We start from the raw sequence: 16,146 nt of genomic DNA, 5'->3' as shown, positions 1-16,146 counted from the left end.
GATCACTCTCTTTACAGTGTGTATGTTAACACTCATTGTTTCATGTTCATATTCAGGCTGTTCGCAGACTTGGGTCTCTATCATTCATTTGGAAAGTTTTCTTTACAACCAGTAAAGCTAAAGGCCCTGGAAGTATCATAGAATCATAGCCCTGGTCTGCACTGGTGGTGGTGGTGGGGGGGGGGTTGATCTAAGTTACACAACTTCAGCTATGTGAATAACAGAGCTGAAGTCGATGTACTTAGATCGACTTACTGTGGTGTCTTCACTGTGGTGAGTCTGCTGCTGCTCCCCTGTCGACTCCACCTGCGCCTCTCGCAGAGCTGGAATCGATGGGAGAGCGCTTGGGGGTCGATTTTTCGCGTTTAGACTAGATGTGATAAATCGATCCCCGCTGAATCGATCGCTGCCCACCAATTCAGCTGGGAGTGTAGACATACCCTTAGATATGTAGGATTGGAAGGGACCTTGTAGGTCATCTAGTCCAGTCCCCTGCACTGAATCAGGACAGAGAATTATTTAGATCAGAGGTTTCTAGACTTTTCTTATTTTATACCCACTTCCAGATCAACCAGCTGCTTGCGTACCCCCAGTGATGCTGTGAATATAAGAAAGGTGACCATTTGTATCACTGTTGTTACCACTGTTACACAATTTCCATAAATCTGGTACAAAGTATGGCATATAAGGCATCAATGGAAAAGTTATGATTTGCTAAGTATGATTATCTTCTTTATATGCATGTCATCTTTGTATCTGAAGTTATAAATTTTGGCTATGTACTTGTATCTTAAACATGTATTGTATTCGTGGGTGACTTTCCCAGATAGCTGTCTTGCCCTAATGTAAACCTATGTCAGAGGTTGTCAAACTGCCACTCGCGAGCTGCATGTGGCTCTTTCTACAGTTAAAATGCGGCCGCCCCTCCTCCCCCTTTCTCTTCGTACCAGACTGGGGCAGGGAGCTCAGGGTTTCAGCCCCATGAGAGATGCCTTCCTGGGGTTGGGCCTTCAGCAGGAGTGGGGCAGAAGCCCCGAGCCCCAGCAGGCACCTCCCATGTGTCTGAAGCCCTAAGGCACTCCCCCCACCCTTGTCCCACCACAGGGCTGAAGCCCCAAGACCCCTGCCACAGGACAGAAGCCCCGAGCCCCAGCAGGTGCGCCTGGTTCTCAAACTTTTGAAGATTATTGTGTGTGGCTCGGAGGGTCAGTAAATTTGGCCACCCCTGAGCTATGTATTGATGGCCCATTAAGATCACTCCACTCTCTCATATGGCCCATTGAAGAAACTCATCCCGCTCAGCAGGTCTTCTTGTGGATGCCTCAGACAGTGAGGAGCCAATGGCCACCCCTTGTGATTCAGCAAAACATATACGGACATGTGATATGTTCATGTAACCCCGGACTCATTCTTGGGCCAGTAACTTTCCATACACAGGCTGTGGGCTTTCTTTGGGACAGTAGATTTCCATGCACATGGCAAAGAATAGAAAAGACACATGAGACAACTCCATTTTGCTTCTTTCCTGCTCTAATTCTCTGTGCTGTGGATTTACGACTAAAAGGAGCATCTTGAACTATGGACTGAGGACCTTCCAATCTTTTGGAAGTTACCAGAGACTTTTGCAAGCCAGCAGTCTATTCCATCACTGCTACAAACCTGATATAAGGATTTTCTAATAATTTTTGTATGTATATGATCTGTTAACCATTTATAACTCTCTTCTTTTATTAATATATCTTTGATTAGTTTACTAAGGATTGGCTGACAGCATGATATTTTAGTAAGATCTGAGATACATATTGACCTGTCAATAAGTGTCTGATCCTTTGGGATTAATAAGAACCTCACATATGGTGAAATGGGTTTTCAATAATTTCTCAATATATTAGACTTGGCTGTCTGGATGGAAGCCAAGGGCTGGAATGCCTAAAGGGGACTGTGTATTGGCTTCTGGTTAACCAGTGTGGTACTTCGGAAGCTGTTTTATTACTAGCTTGGTGAATCTAATTATAGAATATACCACCAGCTTTGGGGATTGCCTGCTCTATTTCTTGCAGTCTTCCCTGAGTGTGGCATTCTCAGTGTGGTCCATCCCAGGCACCCTGTCGTACACACTTGCAGATCTACCAGCTGCCCATGTCCCCTACCCTTCTCCGCACTGATAGTGTGTGTTTTCTTCTTAACACTACCTGTTTTTAGCCATTTGTCCATATTTCACTGTTACGTAGAGATATAGTTATAGTGCGATGTAGGCAACTGAAAAAAAGCCCCTGACAAAGTTCTGAGCTCAGTTAGATTGGACAGTTTCTGGGCAACTGAACCCAGGCTGTTTGATTATTGGAGGTGATGGCTCTCTACATCAGCATCTCTGTATATCTGTGTTCTCATTGTAAACTACCATATTTTATATAACAATTTCCCACAGAGTTTTAAAGCTTTGTCTGGTTAGCCTATTGGAAAGTGCAGTAAATAAAGTAATAAATCCACCATTACGTAATTTCTCCCACATACCCCACAGAGATGTCTGAGGGAGGAGGTGTTCCAGGAGGTTTGCATATTCTTGTTGTTTATTTTAAAGCCTTAGATTCTCTGTCAGTGGGTGGCTTTTGTGGCTGGAGTATGATGATAAACCTGGAAACTTAACATGGCGAGTGCCTCAAACAAAGTAAACAGAAATTTGAAACAAACTAGGATTCCAAAATTTTACTAAATTTCAAACTATCTGCAGTGGTCAGGAGCAGAAGTACATTGGAGACTGACAGTTCTGGGGAGATTATGTAGTTGCAGAAATCGTGCATCATGTTTAAGCTCCTGGAAACTTATTTTCATAATAGCTACTACTATTGCAGAAATTGTTGATGTGTTTATAGGAATTGTGATAGCATTAACAAATTGTATATGAAATTTGACAGCACATCAAATTTCGTCTATTTTATCTGTATTAACGGAGCTCTGTTTTTCTTTTACAGCTGTGTATGATCGAATGCGAGCAGATCAGAAAAAGTTTGGTAAGGCAGCATGGGCGGCAGCAGTAGAACGTATGGAAAAGCTGCAGTATGCAGTTTCCAAGGAAACACTGCAGCTGATGAGAGCTAAGGAAATCTGTTTGGAGCAAAAGAAACATGCACTGAAAGAAGAGGTAATTTCTCATACAAATCTATTTAAAATTAAAAATATTGGGATTTGTTGTGAATTAATTCTGAGTTTAATTTTCTTAAACATATTTATGTAAACATTTATAAGGCTATTTACAAAAAAATCTCTAATTTTTTACCATTGCAGAGGGAGATGCTGTCATCAGTCTTGTTGGGCAGATGGCAGCAAGTTGCAATGTAGATATTGTATTGTACCATTTTCCTTCCATATTTTCTGGTACCCTGTGTTGTCTCCTTCCTTGTACTGTTTAATAAGCAGTCTAGAAACTTTTTGAGAAGACACGTTTTAGTAATCTTAAAATTACTGACAATCTTAGTGGAGCAAATAAAATGGGAGTGTGGAGGGGAGGAGTAGGATCAGAAATCTCCTAGTGTATAATCTCAGCACATCATTGTTCCAAAGAGCTCTTGGAGGCCTGAGAGCAGCATTGGATCTACAGTGGCTCAATGTACATCAACATCTGAGATCCAGAAAAAGGTGACAGTCTCCCCCCTCACCCCAACAAAAACAAACCACCAAAAATCACTGTCTATAGGGAGTGGGGGTGGGGGGAAACGGTAGCATACTTGGTGAAAACTGCAGAAGCAAGAAGCTTTGTTTTAGGTTTTCATTGTCTATGTGGAAAATTCTTGCTCCTTCAACTTTCATGAAAGATGTTACTCACTTTGTTTTGATGATGTTTGTGTGTTTTACTATAAATGACTAGAATTCTACTGAATTTCCAATTTGCTACAACCATGGATATGTAAACCTGCCTCTTTCTCTCTCAAGAAGTATTTAAGCCTGTTTCACTAGCCAAAATGATTCCAGAATCATTGAATCATATAAATGATTAATATGTGCACAAACAGAATCTTCTAACTTTGATTTCAACACAGAATTTTCCATGTGAACAAATCTCTATATTGTAAAATCATATTATCACTTTTATCACAAATTAGCGCATTAAAAAGATAAATACAAAGTAGCATTGTTTGGATGCCGTTTCTATGTTGGAAAGTGCAACAAACCGCTCCTTGGACTTAAACACTTATGCCCGATTTATTTTTGGCAAATTCAAATTTTTCTCCTCAGTTTTTGAATCCTTGCATCTAAACGGGCTTCTTATTGTGTGCTTTATCCACAAAACTTATGATGGTCTCTGAAGTCCCATAGTGTAATCATGGCGTTATTACATGGTTGGCCAGGACCAGTCTGCTGCTCCTTTACTGTGGTAAAAACAGTCATACAGTATATCTATAGTCTGTCTCTCTATATGCATATGAGCTAGGGAATAGGTGGAGTAATTAATATAGCCCTTACATGCAACTTCTAAAGTTTTATTTATTTGTAACTGTCTGTTGTATTCAGGGAATAGTAGGATAGCTGGCATGTAGCTGACTAATTCCTGTAAATCTCTATGGATAACTAAAAAAGGTTGCTTAAGGGATTGTATCTTAACATTTTAGAAGTTGTGACTGGAAATCCTGTTAAGGGTGTTGTCCTTATAATATTTCTATCAACTTTTTCATCGTAATGATACATTCTTTTCACTCTTCTTAAATAAACTAAATTAAAACAAAACTGTATATTGCCTTTTCCTATATACATATTGGAAAAAGAGCACACCAATTCCACAAAGATATCTGTTGAAAAAGCCATTTTAGAAAAGGTGATAGCTGTTTAAATTGACCACGTTCAAATAAGCCACTGTTGAAGGTAATGCAGTCTCTGCTTTTAAAGCCTTGCCTAAAATAGCATCATCAGTGCAGGGAGCTGGACTAGATGACCTCTAGACAGCCTTTCCTGCCCTACATTTCTGTGATTAGGGCCATAATACACCACTGATGCAGCTCCACTGGTGTTAGCCTTGGTGGAAGCTGTACTGTGGTAAGGGTTCATGGATTTTTACCACCATCTATACCTCTGCTTCCATTTTTGCTACATTGGTGGAACCTTACCAGTATCGAATTGTGAATACTTATTTGCCAATGTATCCACAGTCTTGGAATTTATGAATCAACACCTGGGGCCTCTGAATTGGAGACAAAGGGACAAGCTAGTCTTGTTTTTTTGTTTTTGTTTTCACCTCATAGTTAAAGCGTAACCCTTTTCTGTTGTGGTCTGTAAGAACAGCCACATCTTTACATAACTAAATTTCTGTTTCTGCATTGTACCTCCTAAATTCCATCTGTGGTTGCTGTGCTCATGCATTGTTTGAGAGGAACTATGTAAAGAGTCATCAGAGGTAGACCAGATTCCATTTTATGGACTGGTTGCCAAGTCTTGTCATCATGATGGCAAACAGAAATGTATTAAATCACAGTGAGCGCTCCCTTTCTCTATACATACGTAAAATTGTTTGGATACACGGAAGTGTGTTATTGGTCAATGCATTTCCACCAGTGTCTCATTGCAGACTTTTTACTTATTGCTGAATTCCATAGACTTGACTTGCTCTGTAAATAGTTTGTTTATAAATCTGTTACAAGATTATTTATAAATAGAGAACATTGCATCAGATTATTATAAGATCCCTCACCAAAGACTCCTAAGCAAAGTAAGCTGTCATGGGATAAGAGGAAAGGTCCTCTCCTAGATTAGTAACTGGTTAAAAGATAGGAAACAAAGGGTAGGAATAAATGGTCAGTTTTCAGAATGGAGAGAGGTAAATATGGTGTGTCCCCCAGGGTCTGTATTGGGACCAGTATAATTCAATATGTTCATAAATGATCTGGAAAAAGGGGTAAACAGGGAGGTGGCAAAATTTGTAGATGATACAAAATTACTCAAGATAGTCAAGTCCAAAGCAGATTGTAATTCTTTACAAAGGGATTTCACAAAACTGGGTGACTGGGCAAGAAAATGGCAGATGAAATTCAATGTTGATGAATGCAAACCAATGCACATTGGAAAACATAATCCTAACTATATATATAAAATGATGGGGTCGAAATTAGCTGTTACCGCTCAGGAAAGAGAGCTTGGAGTCATTGTGAATAGTTCTCTGAAAACATCCACTCAATGAGCACTGACAGTCAAAAAACTGAACAGAATGTTGGGAATCATTAAGTAAGGGGTAGATAATAAAACAGAAAATATCATATTGTCTCTCTATAAATCCATTTTGAATACTGTGTGCAGATGTGGTCGCCCCATCTTAAAAAAGATATATTGGAATGGGAAAAGGTATGGAAAAGGGCAACAAAAATTATTAAGGGTATGGAACAGCTTCCATATGAGGAGACATTAATAAGACTGAGGCTTTTCAGCTTGGAAAAGAGATGACGAAGGGGAGATGTGATAGAGGTCTATAAAATCATGATTGGTGTGGAGAAAGTAAATAAGGAAGTTACTTCTTCTCATAACACAAGAACTAGGGCCACCAAATGAAATCAATAGGCAGCAGGTTTAAAACAAACAAAATGAAGGATTTTTTCACACAACACAGTCAACCAGTGGAACTCCTTGCCAGAAGATGTTGTGAAGGCTAAGACTATAACAGGATTCAAAAAAGAACTAGATAAATTCATGGAGAATAGGTCCATCAATGGCTATTAGCCAGAATGGGCAGAGATGCAAAACAATGCTTTGAAGTGTCCCTAGCCTCTGTTGTCAGAAGCTGGGAATGGGTGACAGGATGGATTACTTGATGAGTCTCTATTCTTCTCATTCCTTCTGAAGCACCTGGCATTAGCCACTGTCGGAAGACAGGATACTGGGCTAAAGGGACCATTGGTCTTGACCCAGTATGGTTATTCTTATGTCCATCCAAAAATGTCCATCCAAAAATATCCATCCAAAAATACAAATCAGCAAAGCAAAAGGTGAAAGCAACAGATATCTTTTTAAAAACCTTGTAAGATATATACTCTGTAGATTATTGACACATTACATGAAAGCAAAATCATTTCCTTTCTTTTCTTTCATCCTGGCTGATGGGGAATGCTGTTTGTCTTTTCATGCCCATTAAGATGTTGGATGGGAGGGGGAACTCTACTTATTTGTGGGAGACTGGTCTTTTCAGTCACCTTCTAGATTTTTATTTTTTTAAAACCGTTTTTAAGTTCCCTACTGCATAAAACTGTTACCAGAGATCTCCAAAGGCTAGTGATATGCTCCTGGTCTTTTGGCTCACCCAGTGCCCTGGCTGACCACAGCATACATCTTTTGAGGATGACCCTTCAAGACTGCATCTTTGACCAAGGGCTCAGGCTCTCATCACATTTTCCTCTGTGGTCTGAGTTTTATTTTCCTTCTTTCTGGAAGGTCCTGATTGTGACTGTCCCCAAAAACAGTCATTGATCGAATTATGTTAACACAGTGATTATTTGATGTAGAAAGTCAGAATCTAAATCAAAATAAACCATGACAACAGCCTAGGGAAAGCCTATTTAGCAGGAAAAAGATCATTATTGTGTATTACTTAATCAGGATAAGTCTTGCATCCCAGCAACACTTGTGTGGCTTTGTGTTCAGTGGCCTTACCACCAGATAGCCTTGTCTATTTCTCTTAAGTGTGCAATCCATTAGCAGCAACAATGTGAGCATTTTGTCCATATACAGGCAATATGTCTCAGTTACAGCACTGTAAAGAAAGTTTAATCTCTCTTGCATATGCTTAACTTTAAGTTCCTGTTCAGTGCTTTGATGAATAGAGGTGAGATTACTCAAGTGCTTAAAGTTAAGCATGTGCTTAATGGCTTTATTGAATTGGAGCCAGAGAGATTAAGTGATTGCCTAAATTGATGCCGGACATTGGTGACAGAGCAGAACCCAGGTTGCTGGAGTTCCAGTCCAGTTTTAAGTCTTTTCTTACTCCAGAAAGTTTTTCCTGTTTCTTTTCACTGTGTTAGCCAGCCTGAGATTCTACACACACATTACCATTCCTACCATGAATGTTATCAATTCAGCAAATATTCCAAATTGGAGGGCAGATCAGAGAACTGCCAAATTACTCTTTAGTTGCTAACACTATGTAATTTTTAACAATGCTGATTTTCTTTCTTAAATTGATGGACGTTATTAGCACTAATTTTATCACTTCAGATAGTTAATGAATGGCTTGTGTAAACTTTTAACGTAAACAGTTTAAAGGAAAAATATACTGTGGATACATGTCTGGGCAAGTTCCCTTCTCAGGTAGTGACACAGTATAAGATCCCTGGTATGCTAGAAATTTGGATGATAAAGAATAGGTTTGGTGCAATTGTGACACTTCTGATACAGCGCTTTCCTTTTACAATGAGAAATAATTTCTAAATGCCAAATACCAGGCTACACTGTCTGACATAAGAACACGATTTCTGTGTTCTATACCTCTCCCCCTCTTTTTAGGGGAAGAATCAAGCCTGTTATCCTGTTTCAGAGTATTTTACAAGCTATTAATTGTTTGAATGTGCCATCAATGTCCCACTTGTTCTGTTGGCCACAGTCAGGAACTTAATGTGGATGCCCAGTAATGGACTGAAATAATGTGTCTTGGTGTTACTGTGGTATGCGAATTACAAACTACGTATTCATAGTTTAGTGTCTGGTCAGGCTATGCCTGCTATTGTAATGAGAGTAGACGGTACTACTTGCAGCTCATCAAATCCACTGCCTTGTGAGGTGAATTTGGGAGGACGTAAGGCTAAGGGAGCAAACCATGACAGAAAAGCCCCACGGCCTTGTGGGTGAATTTGGGAGAATGTAAGGCTAAGAGAGTAAACTCGGACAGAAAATCTGTAGTGGAGACCCAAAGGCAGTCAGCTACTAATATCTTAGTATCTTTCTGCCAACTCCTGCAGTGGATCGGGTACCAGATGTATTGGTTCTTCCTCTCTTCTGGATTTCACCAGTGATGCTGAGAAGGGTGTCCTGATGCATAGGCAACTCAGGGCCTCCATGTCATCTGCCCAGGCTTGCGACCTGCAGAAGTACTCCAGCTTCACCTCGAGCATCGACACAACACAGGAGGCAGCAGTTCTAAGCTCTTACTCGATTGCTGTAGAGTTGAGCACCTGGGGCTGTCTCAGACAGTGGGAGAGATCATCGTATCTCACTGGACAACCACTGCCTGCCATAAAACTGGGCAGCTCCCAGACAATAGGGTGGTGTTCCTCCACAATCTGCCTGCTTCAGTGGGTGCTTGGAGCTTAGAGTTTTATAACATGACAAGTGAACTGTAACCAACACACCAGGCAAATCAAGTAAAAGAAAGAAAACATCCTTAAAAATAGGGTGCTGGAACGTTCGCACCATAACAACCAGATTATCTGAGGACCTTCAAGAAATCAATGATGCACGTAAAACTGCTGTAATAATGAGCTGAAACGACTCAGTGTGAATATTGCATCACTCCAAGAAACACAGCTAGCATTAAGTGGCTCTCTCAGGGAAAAAAACTACACATTTTTCTGGTAGGGGAACAGCATTGAAGAAACGCGAGAGCACGGAGTGGGATTTGACATCAAGAATTCACTTCTGGGGATGGTTGAGCCACCTATAAATGGACAGAGAATTTTTGGCTATGCTTGTTCACATCTGAGGGCCCAGTAAACCTTGTGATTGTGTATGCCCCAACACTCTCCTCGTCTTCTGACATCAAGGACCAGTTCTGTGACCAGCTGAACACCACCATCAGCAAGATTCCGAAACATGAATATGTTTTCCTGCTAGGGAACTTCAATGGAAGGGTGGGAGCTGATCATGAAGCATGGACCAACTGTCTTGGTCAACATGGAACTAGTAAGATGAATGGAAATGGTCAGAGACTGCTAGAATTTTGTTCCTGTAACAAACGCATTCTTCCAGACAAAGCCACAACACAGAGTGTCTTGGAAACATCGCAGATCTGGCAACTGGCACCATTTGGATCTTATCACAAGGCGTACCAATCTTAACGCTGTCCTCATTACCCATAGCTACCAAAATGCTGATTGCAACACAGACCACTCTCTGGTATGCAGCAAGGTTAGACTTAAACCAAAGAAAATACACAGATCTAAAGTAAAAGGATGTCCTTATATTAACATCAGTGCCATTGTGGACCAAGAAAAGTCACAGCAATACAAAAACATATTCCCAGAATCCCTTGACTCCAGTGATTGTGCCACAAGTGCCCAGCTGAAATGGGAGCAACTGAAGAATACAATCTACGATCAGCCCTGTCTTTGGGAAGAAGAAAAATAAGACTAACGACTGGTTTGACACATATCCCAGCGCGTTGACACCAGTCATAGAGGCCAGATGCACAGCCCAAACCAACTACAAGAGAGACCAAATTAAAACACCTTACAAGCATTGAGAGTGGCAAGAACCAAGGTAAAACAAACTGCTTGATGCTGCACCAATGACTATTGGCTGCACTTATGCGAAAGCATCCAAGTAGCAGCTGATGCAGGGAATGTTAGTTAATGTTAAGATGAGCTATTAGCAGCAGGAGAAAAAAAACGTTTGTAGTGATAATCAGGATGGCCCATTTAGACAGTTGAAGAAGGGGTAAGGATACTTAACTTAAGGAAATAGATTTAATATGTGTAATGACCCAGCCACTCCCAGTCTCCATTCAAACCCAAGTTAATGGTATCTAGTTTTTATATAAATTCAAGCTCAGCAGTTTCTTGTTGGAGTCTGTTTTTGAAGCTCTTCTGTTGCAAAATTGCCACCCTTAAATCTTTTACTGAGTGGCCAGAGAGTTTGAAGTGTTCTCCTACCGGTTTTTGAATGTTATGATTCCTGATGTCAGATTTGTGTCCATTTATTCTTTTGCATAGAATCTATCCTGAATCATAGTGCGGCTTCAGAGCTTAAAGGTCTACTAACAACATGATCTTCTCACTGAGACAACTACGAGAGAAATGCAGAGAACGAAAAAAGCCCCTTTACATAGCCTTCGTTGATCTCACAAAGGCTTTTGACCTTGTCAGTAGAAGTGGATTATTTGCGCTTCTGGAAAAGATTGGCTGTCCCCTCAAGCTCTTAAGCATGAGTTGATCTTTCCATGAAAACATGTATAGCACAGTTCAATACAGCGGCTCAGTCTCTCTGGCATTCCAGATTTGTAGCAGAGTTAAGCAAGACTGTGTACTTGACCCAGCTCTGTTTGGGATCATCTTCTCCTTGCTACTAAAATAAGCTTTTGGTTCTTCAACTGAGGGAATCTACTTGCACACAAGATCTGATAGATAGCTGTTCAATCTTACAAGACTCAGATCTAAAACCAAGACTCTGGAAGCCCTTATCCAAAACCACCTCTTTGCTGAGGACGGAGCAGTTAATCTCTAAAACTTTATGGACCGTTTTTTCCAAAGCCTGCCAATAAGCCTAAAAAAGACTAACATAATGTGCCAAGGAGTTGAGGAAGTACCCTCTATCAAGATCAACAACTATGAACTTGAAGTAGTGAACAAGTTCACATACCTGGGCTCCACTATCACAGTCAAACTTTCACTTGAAATGGAACTCAACATCTGCATTGGAAAAGCCACCACAACAATGTCTAGACTGAGCAAGTGGGTATGGCAAAACAACAAACTGACAGAACACACAAAGATCTGTGTTTATCGTGCTTGTGTTATCAGCACACTTTTGTATGGAAGCAAGATATGGACCTTATACTCTCATCAGGAAAAGAGGCTCAACAGCTTTTATATGAATTGCCTTTGTTGAATCTTTGGCATCTCTTGGAGGAAGAATCACCAACACTGAGATGCTCAAGCGGGCCAGCATACCCAGCATTCAAACACTCCTCAAACAGAGATGCCTCTGCTGGCTTGGGCATGTGTGCTGAATGAATGATGGCCGCATCCCAAAGGACATCCTCAACAGTGAATTGCCATCTGGAAAAAGACCCAAAGGGCAACCAAAATTGCATTTCAAGGATATGTGCAAGTGAGACCTCAAGAAATGGACATGGATGTGGACAACTGGGAAGATCATACTCAAGACCGCAGCCTTTGGAGACAAGAGCTAAACAAAAGTCTCTGGAGTTACGCAAGGAAGTAGTCCATCTTAGGAGAGGAGAAAAGAGCTCACAAAAGGCAGAGCCCAAAGGGTTGAAATATCTTTAAATGTCGCAGATATGGCAGTGATTGTGTCTCTCTCGAGTGGGTCTCTTCAGCCACAGCTGCAGCTGCCATAAAACTGACTAAATTCTTTACCTCTCAGGGCTGTATACCCGTGGTCTCTCGAGACTGAAAGATGCCTACTAATTCTCAGTTGCAGTGTTTCACTACAATATAAATGTGTAGAACCTAATTTCTCTGTAAGAGATGCTCCAGTCATATCAGGCTGCTAATTATATATACAGAAATTTATTCAGTAAAATACAGTAAAAATGTTTGAAATTTCATAATGTTTTATGATATTCTGAATACTTGATTAGCAGTGAAATGTTTTTACAGGTAAATAATATAGATTACAAGGTCAGAAGGGACCACTGTGCTTATCTGGTCTGACCTCCTGCATAACACAGACCATAGAATTGCCCCAAATTAATTCCTGTTTGAACTAGAGCATATCTTTCAGAAAAACATCCAGTTTTGATTTACAAATCTCCAATAATGGAGAATTCACCTCAACCCTTAAATTGCTATATGATTGATTATCCTCACTATTTAAAATGTACGCCTTATTTCTAGTCTGAATTTGTCTAACTTCAGCTTTCAGTCATTGGATCTTATTATACCTTTGTCTGCTTGATTGAAGAGCCCATTGTCAAAGTTGTGCTTCCCATGTAGGTACTTAGACTCTGATCAAGTCATCTCTTACCCTTTTGTTAAACTAAACAGGCTGAGCTCCTTGTATCGACTGATACAAGACATATTTTCAAGTCCTTTAATCTTCCTTGTGGAGCCCACTCCATTTTATCAATACCCTTCTTGAATTGACACAGTATTCCAATAGCAGTCACACGAGTGCCAGATAGAGGTAGTATACAACTGCCCTACTACTGCTCAAGATTCCTTGTTTCCCCAAGGATCATAAGTCCCAACAGCATTGTATTGGAGACTTATGTTCACCTGATTATTCACCATGGCCCCCAGGACCTTTTCAAAATCATTTCATCCTGGGATAATGCCCGTCAACATGGGGGACTCTAATCATATCACCTTCCTTTACTTCTTCATTGAGTACCGTATCAGCTGTTCCATTATTTTCCTGGAATCAATGTCAGTCTGACAGGCGCGGTCATCCCACTTATCATTTTTAAATACTGGGAGAATATTAGGTTTTTTTCTCTAGTGTTCTAAGAGGTATTGAAAATCAGCATTAATGTTTTTAAACTGGGGGATGCAAATAATGTAAACCTGCTGATTTTAAAAATACCTAATTTTAGTAGCTGTTTTTAAATCCCCCTGAACTACTATTGGAGTAGAAAGTGTTTCATCCTCATATATGGCTACATCTGGCTTTTTTTCAAATTCAGAACAGATATTTATTGAACACTTTTTTTGCCTTTTCTACATTATTTTTCTTAGATGCAGGTGTGTATTTCATGTAGGTGCGCATATGCACCCAGCACACTGAAGCCAGAGAATTTTGCCTAGCAGTACCCATAGGGCTTGCGCCAGTGCACTGTGGCCCTAGCTCCTCCCTGGCCATATGAGGGCAGCACTGCCTCGAACCTCTTCACGGCTGGAGGTGAAACTTGGTATAGTGTTTTCACCTCACATTTTTAGTCTGTTTTCTGAGGGTTTTTTCCTCTAGATCAGTGGCTCTCAATCCACGGCTTATGTGACATCCTCAGGGCCATACAGGTAGTATATATATTTTATGGGTGCGGTCCACATGGGACAGAGAGAGCTGCATACGCGCCCACAGTGTTAAATAAGTTGAGAACCACTGCTCTAGATAATAGTAGTACCTTAGGTTTAGTTTAGTGTTATCATAGTGTTGTTTATAGTAGCTGGGTGCCATATGTGTTGCCTTTACCAGGGTTCAAGCATTGTCTACCATGGGGGTGGGGGGGAAATGGGACCATCCCCAATACTGATCCCCACGTGAGGTGCTTTTGTCTTGGTAATGGACACGTTAAAGAATGGTGTGCCATCTATAAGTCGTTCAAAAGACCGCATATTCCAGTTACATTACATTCACATTCATTAGCATATTTTCATAAAATCATATGGAGTGCAATGTCACATACTCTTTGCTGCCCGGTACAGAGGATAGAGTTTTTAGGGGTTGTGTTTGTCTCTTCCTAGGCCAGAGCATTTCTCCCAGAGTCTGAATTCCAATTTATTCAATCTCTAATGACAGACCTCAAGTTTCATCTAATCACAACAGCCCAAAACAGTACAAGGCTCCTAGGGCACATGGCTTCTTACACTTATGTAGTACAACATGCAGGGCTGCACCTCAGGCCCCTCCAGATGTGGCAGGATTCAGTGTACTTGCTAAGCTATCTTCATTGGGGGCCTGTGATCACGATACTATTTAGTTCTGATTTTGCTGAATTGTGACTGGATCCTCATCATTTGTGTAGGCGTTCTCTTTCTCAACCCTCAGTGACTCTGGTGTCAGATGAGTCTGCTCTAGGGTGGAGAGCCCACCTGGGGCCCCTCCAGATTCTGGGTCTTTGGTCCTTGCGGGAACTCTTTTCATATCAACGTCAGAGAACTCAGGGCTATGCATCTGTCAGGTTTTTCTACCTCATAACAGAGGGGGAAACTCATTTGTTCTTATAGACAACACCACAGCTATGTTTTACCTCAAAAGGCAGGGAGGAGCTCACTCATCTGTCCTTTGTTGAAGCAGTTGACCTATAGGAATTTTTGAATAGCCCATTCAATCAACCTTGAGGTCTCTTACTTTCCACAGATGCAGAATGAGCTAGCAGACGACCTGAGCAGGTCATTTTTTAGTCACCACAAATAGTCTCTTTGCCTGGATGTAGCCAGATGAATTTTCCAGCGGTGGGTGACTCCCCAGATTGACCTATTTGCAAACAACTTTCTGCTCCCTGCAAGGCCACAGTCCGGGCTCAATCACAGATACCTTTCTGCTACCCTGGACAGAAAAGCGATGCTTTCCTCCCGATCCCACTCCTACAGAGTGCTACTAAAGATTAAGTAGGACCATGCCTGGTTTATATTAATAGCCCCAGCATGGTCCTGCCAGCACTGGTTCCTCCACTCTACTTGACCTCTCAGTGACATCTCCAATTTCATTCCTGTTGCACCTAGATCTGATCTCCCAAGATTGTGGTCGTCTACTCCACCTGAGCCTGCAGTCCCTTCACCGAATGGCCTGGAAGCTCCATCGCTAAATTCCAGAGAACAGTCTTGCTCAGAGCAAGTTTTTCAGGTCTTACTAAAAAGTAGAAACCCCTCCAACAGGACACCTCCTTGTCAAAATGGAAGCAGTTCTCTATCTGGGCTTGTCAAATCAGCATCTTGTCAATGCATTTGTCCATCCAACATATACTTGACTGTCTGCTGCACCTAAAATACCAAGGCTTAGCAGTTTTCTCTGTCAAGGTTCATCTGGCAGCTGTATCAGCTTTCCACCTTCACATGGATAACCAGTCTGTTTTTTCTAATGGTATGACAATCAGATTCCTTACAGGTCTGTAAAGGTTTTACCTTCAATTAATGGAGCCTGTTCCTCCATGGGACTTGAACTTGGTCTAGTTTGGACTTATGAGACCACCATTTGAGCCTTTAGTAACGTGCTCCTTACTACACCTTTCCTGGAAGGTGGTTTTCACTTCTGCCAGAAGAGTCTCTGAACTGCATGCCCTCTTTTCTGAACCATCATCTACAGTCTTTTTTAAAGATAAGGTGTACTTACACCATCATCTGAGTTTTTCCTCTAAAGTCGTTTCAAATTTTAAACAATCAGTTTACTTACCCGTTTTTTTAAACGCAAACCACACACAAATAGGGACAAGCCGCGGCTACACACTTTGGATGTTAGACAAGCACTGGAGTTCTACTGAGACAAGATCCATCCAACTGTTCATGGCTATAGTGGACAGAATGAAAAGCCTTCCAATCTCCTCACAGAGAATTTAGTCATAAA

General features: G+C 41.1%; 1 protein-coding gene across 1 annotated transcript in view; it reads left to right on the top strand.

Moving 5' to 3' along the window:
* The window catches only part of JMY (junction mediating and regulatory protein, p53 cofactor), a 133,669-nt gene that overhangs the window by 60,021 nt on the left and 57,502 nt on the right, over positions 1–16,146 (top strand). The window contains exon 4 of the mRNA XM_077816306.1: positions 2,973–3,142. Coding sequence (XP_077672432.1) covers positions 2,973–3,142 — 170 coding nt within the window. The remainder of the gene's footprint in view (positions 1–2,972; positions 3,143–16,146) is intronic.

This window comes from Eretmochelys imbricata, chromosome 5, assembly GCF_965152235.1.
Source record: "Eretmochelys imbricata isolate rEreImb1 chromosome 5, rEreImb1.hap1, whole genome shotgun sequence".
Taxonomy (NCBI): Eukaryota; Metazoa; Chordata; order Testudines; family Cheloniidae; genus Eretmochelys; species Eretmochelys imbricata.
The sequence above is the reverse complement of the archived record's forward strand: the minus strand, read 5'-3'. Positions and strand labels throughout refer to the sequence as shown.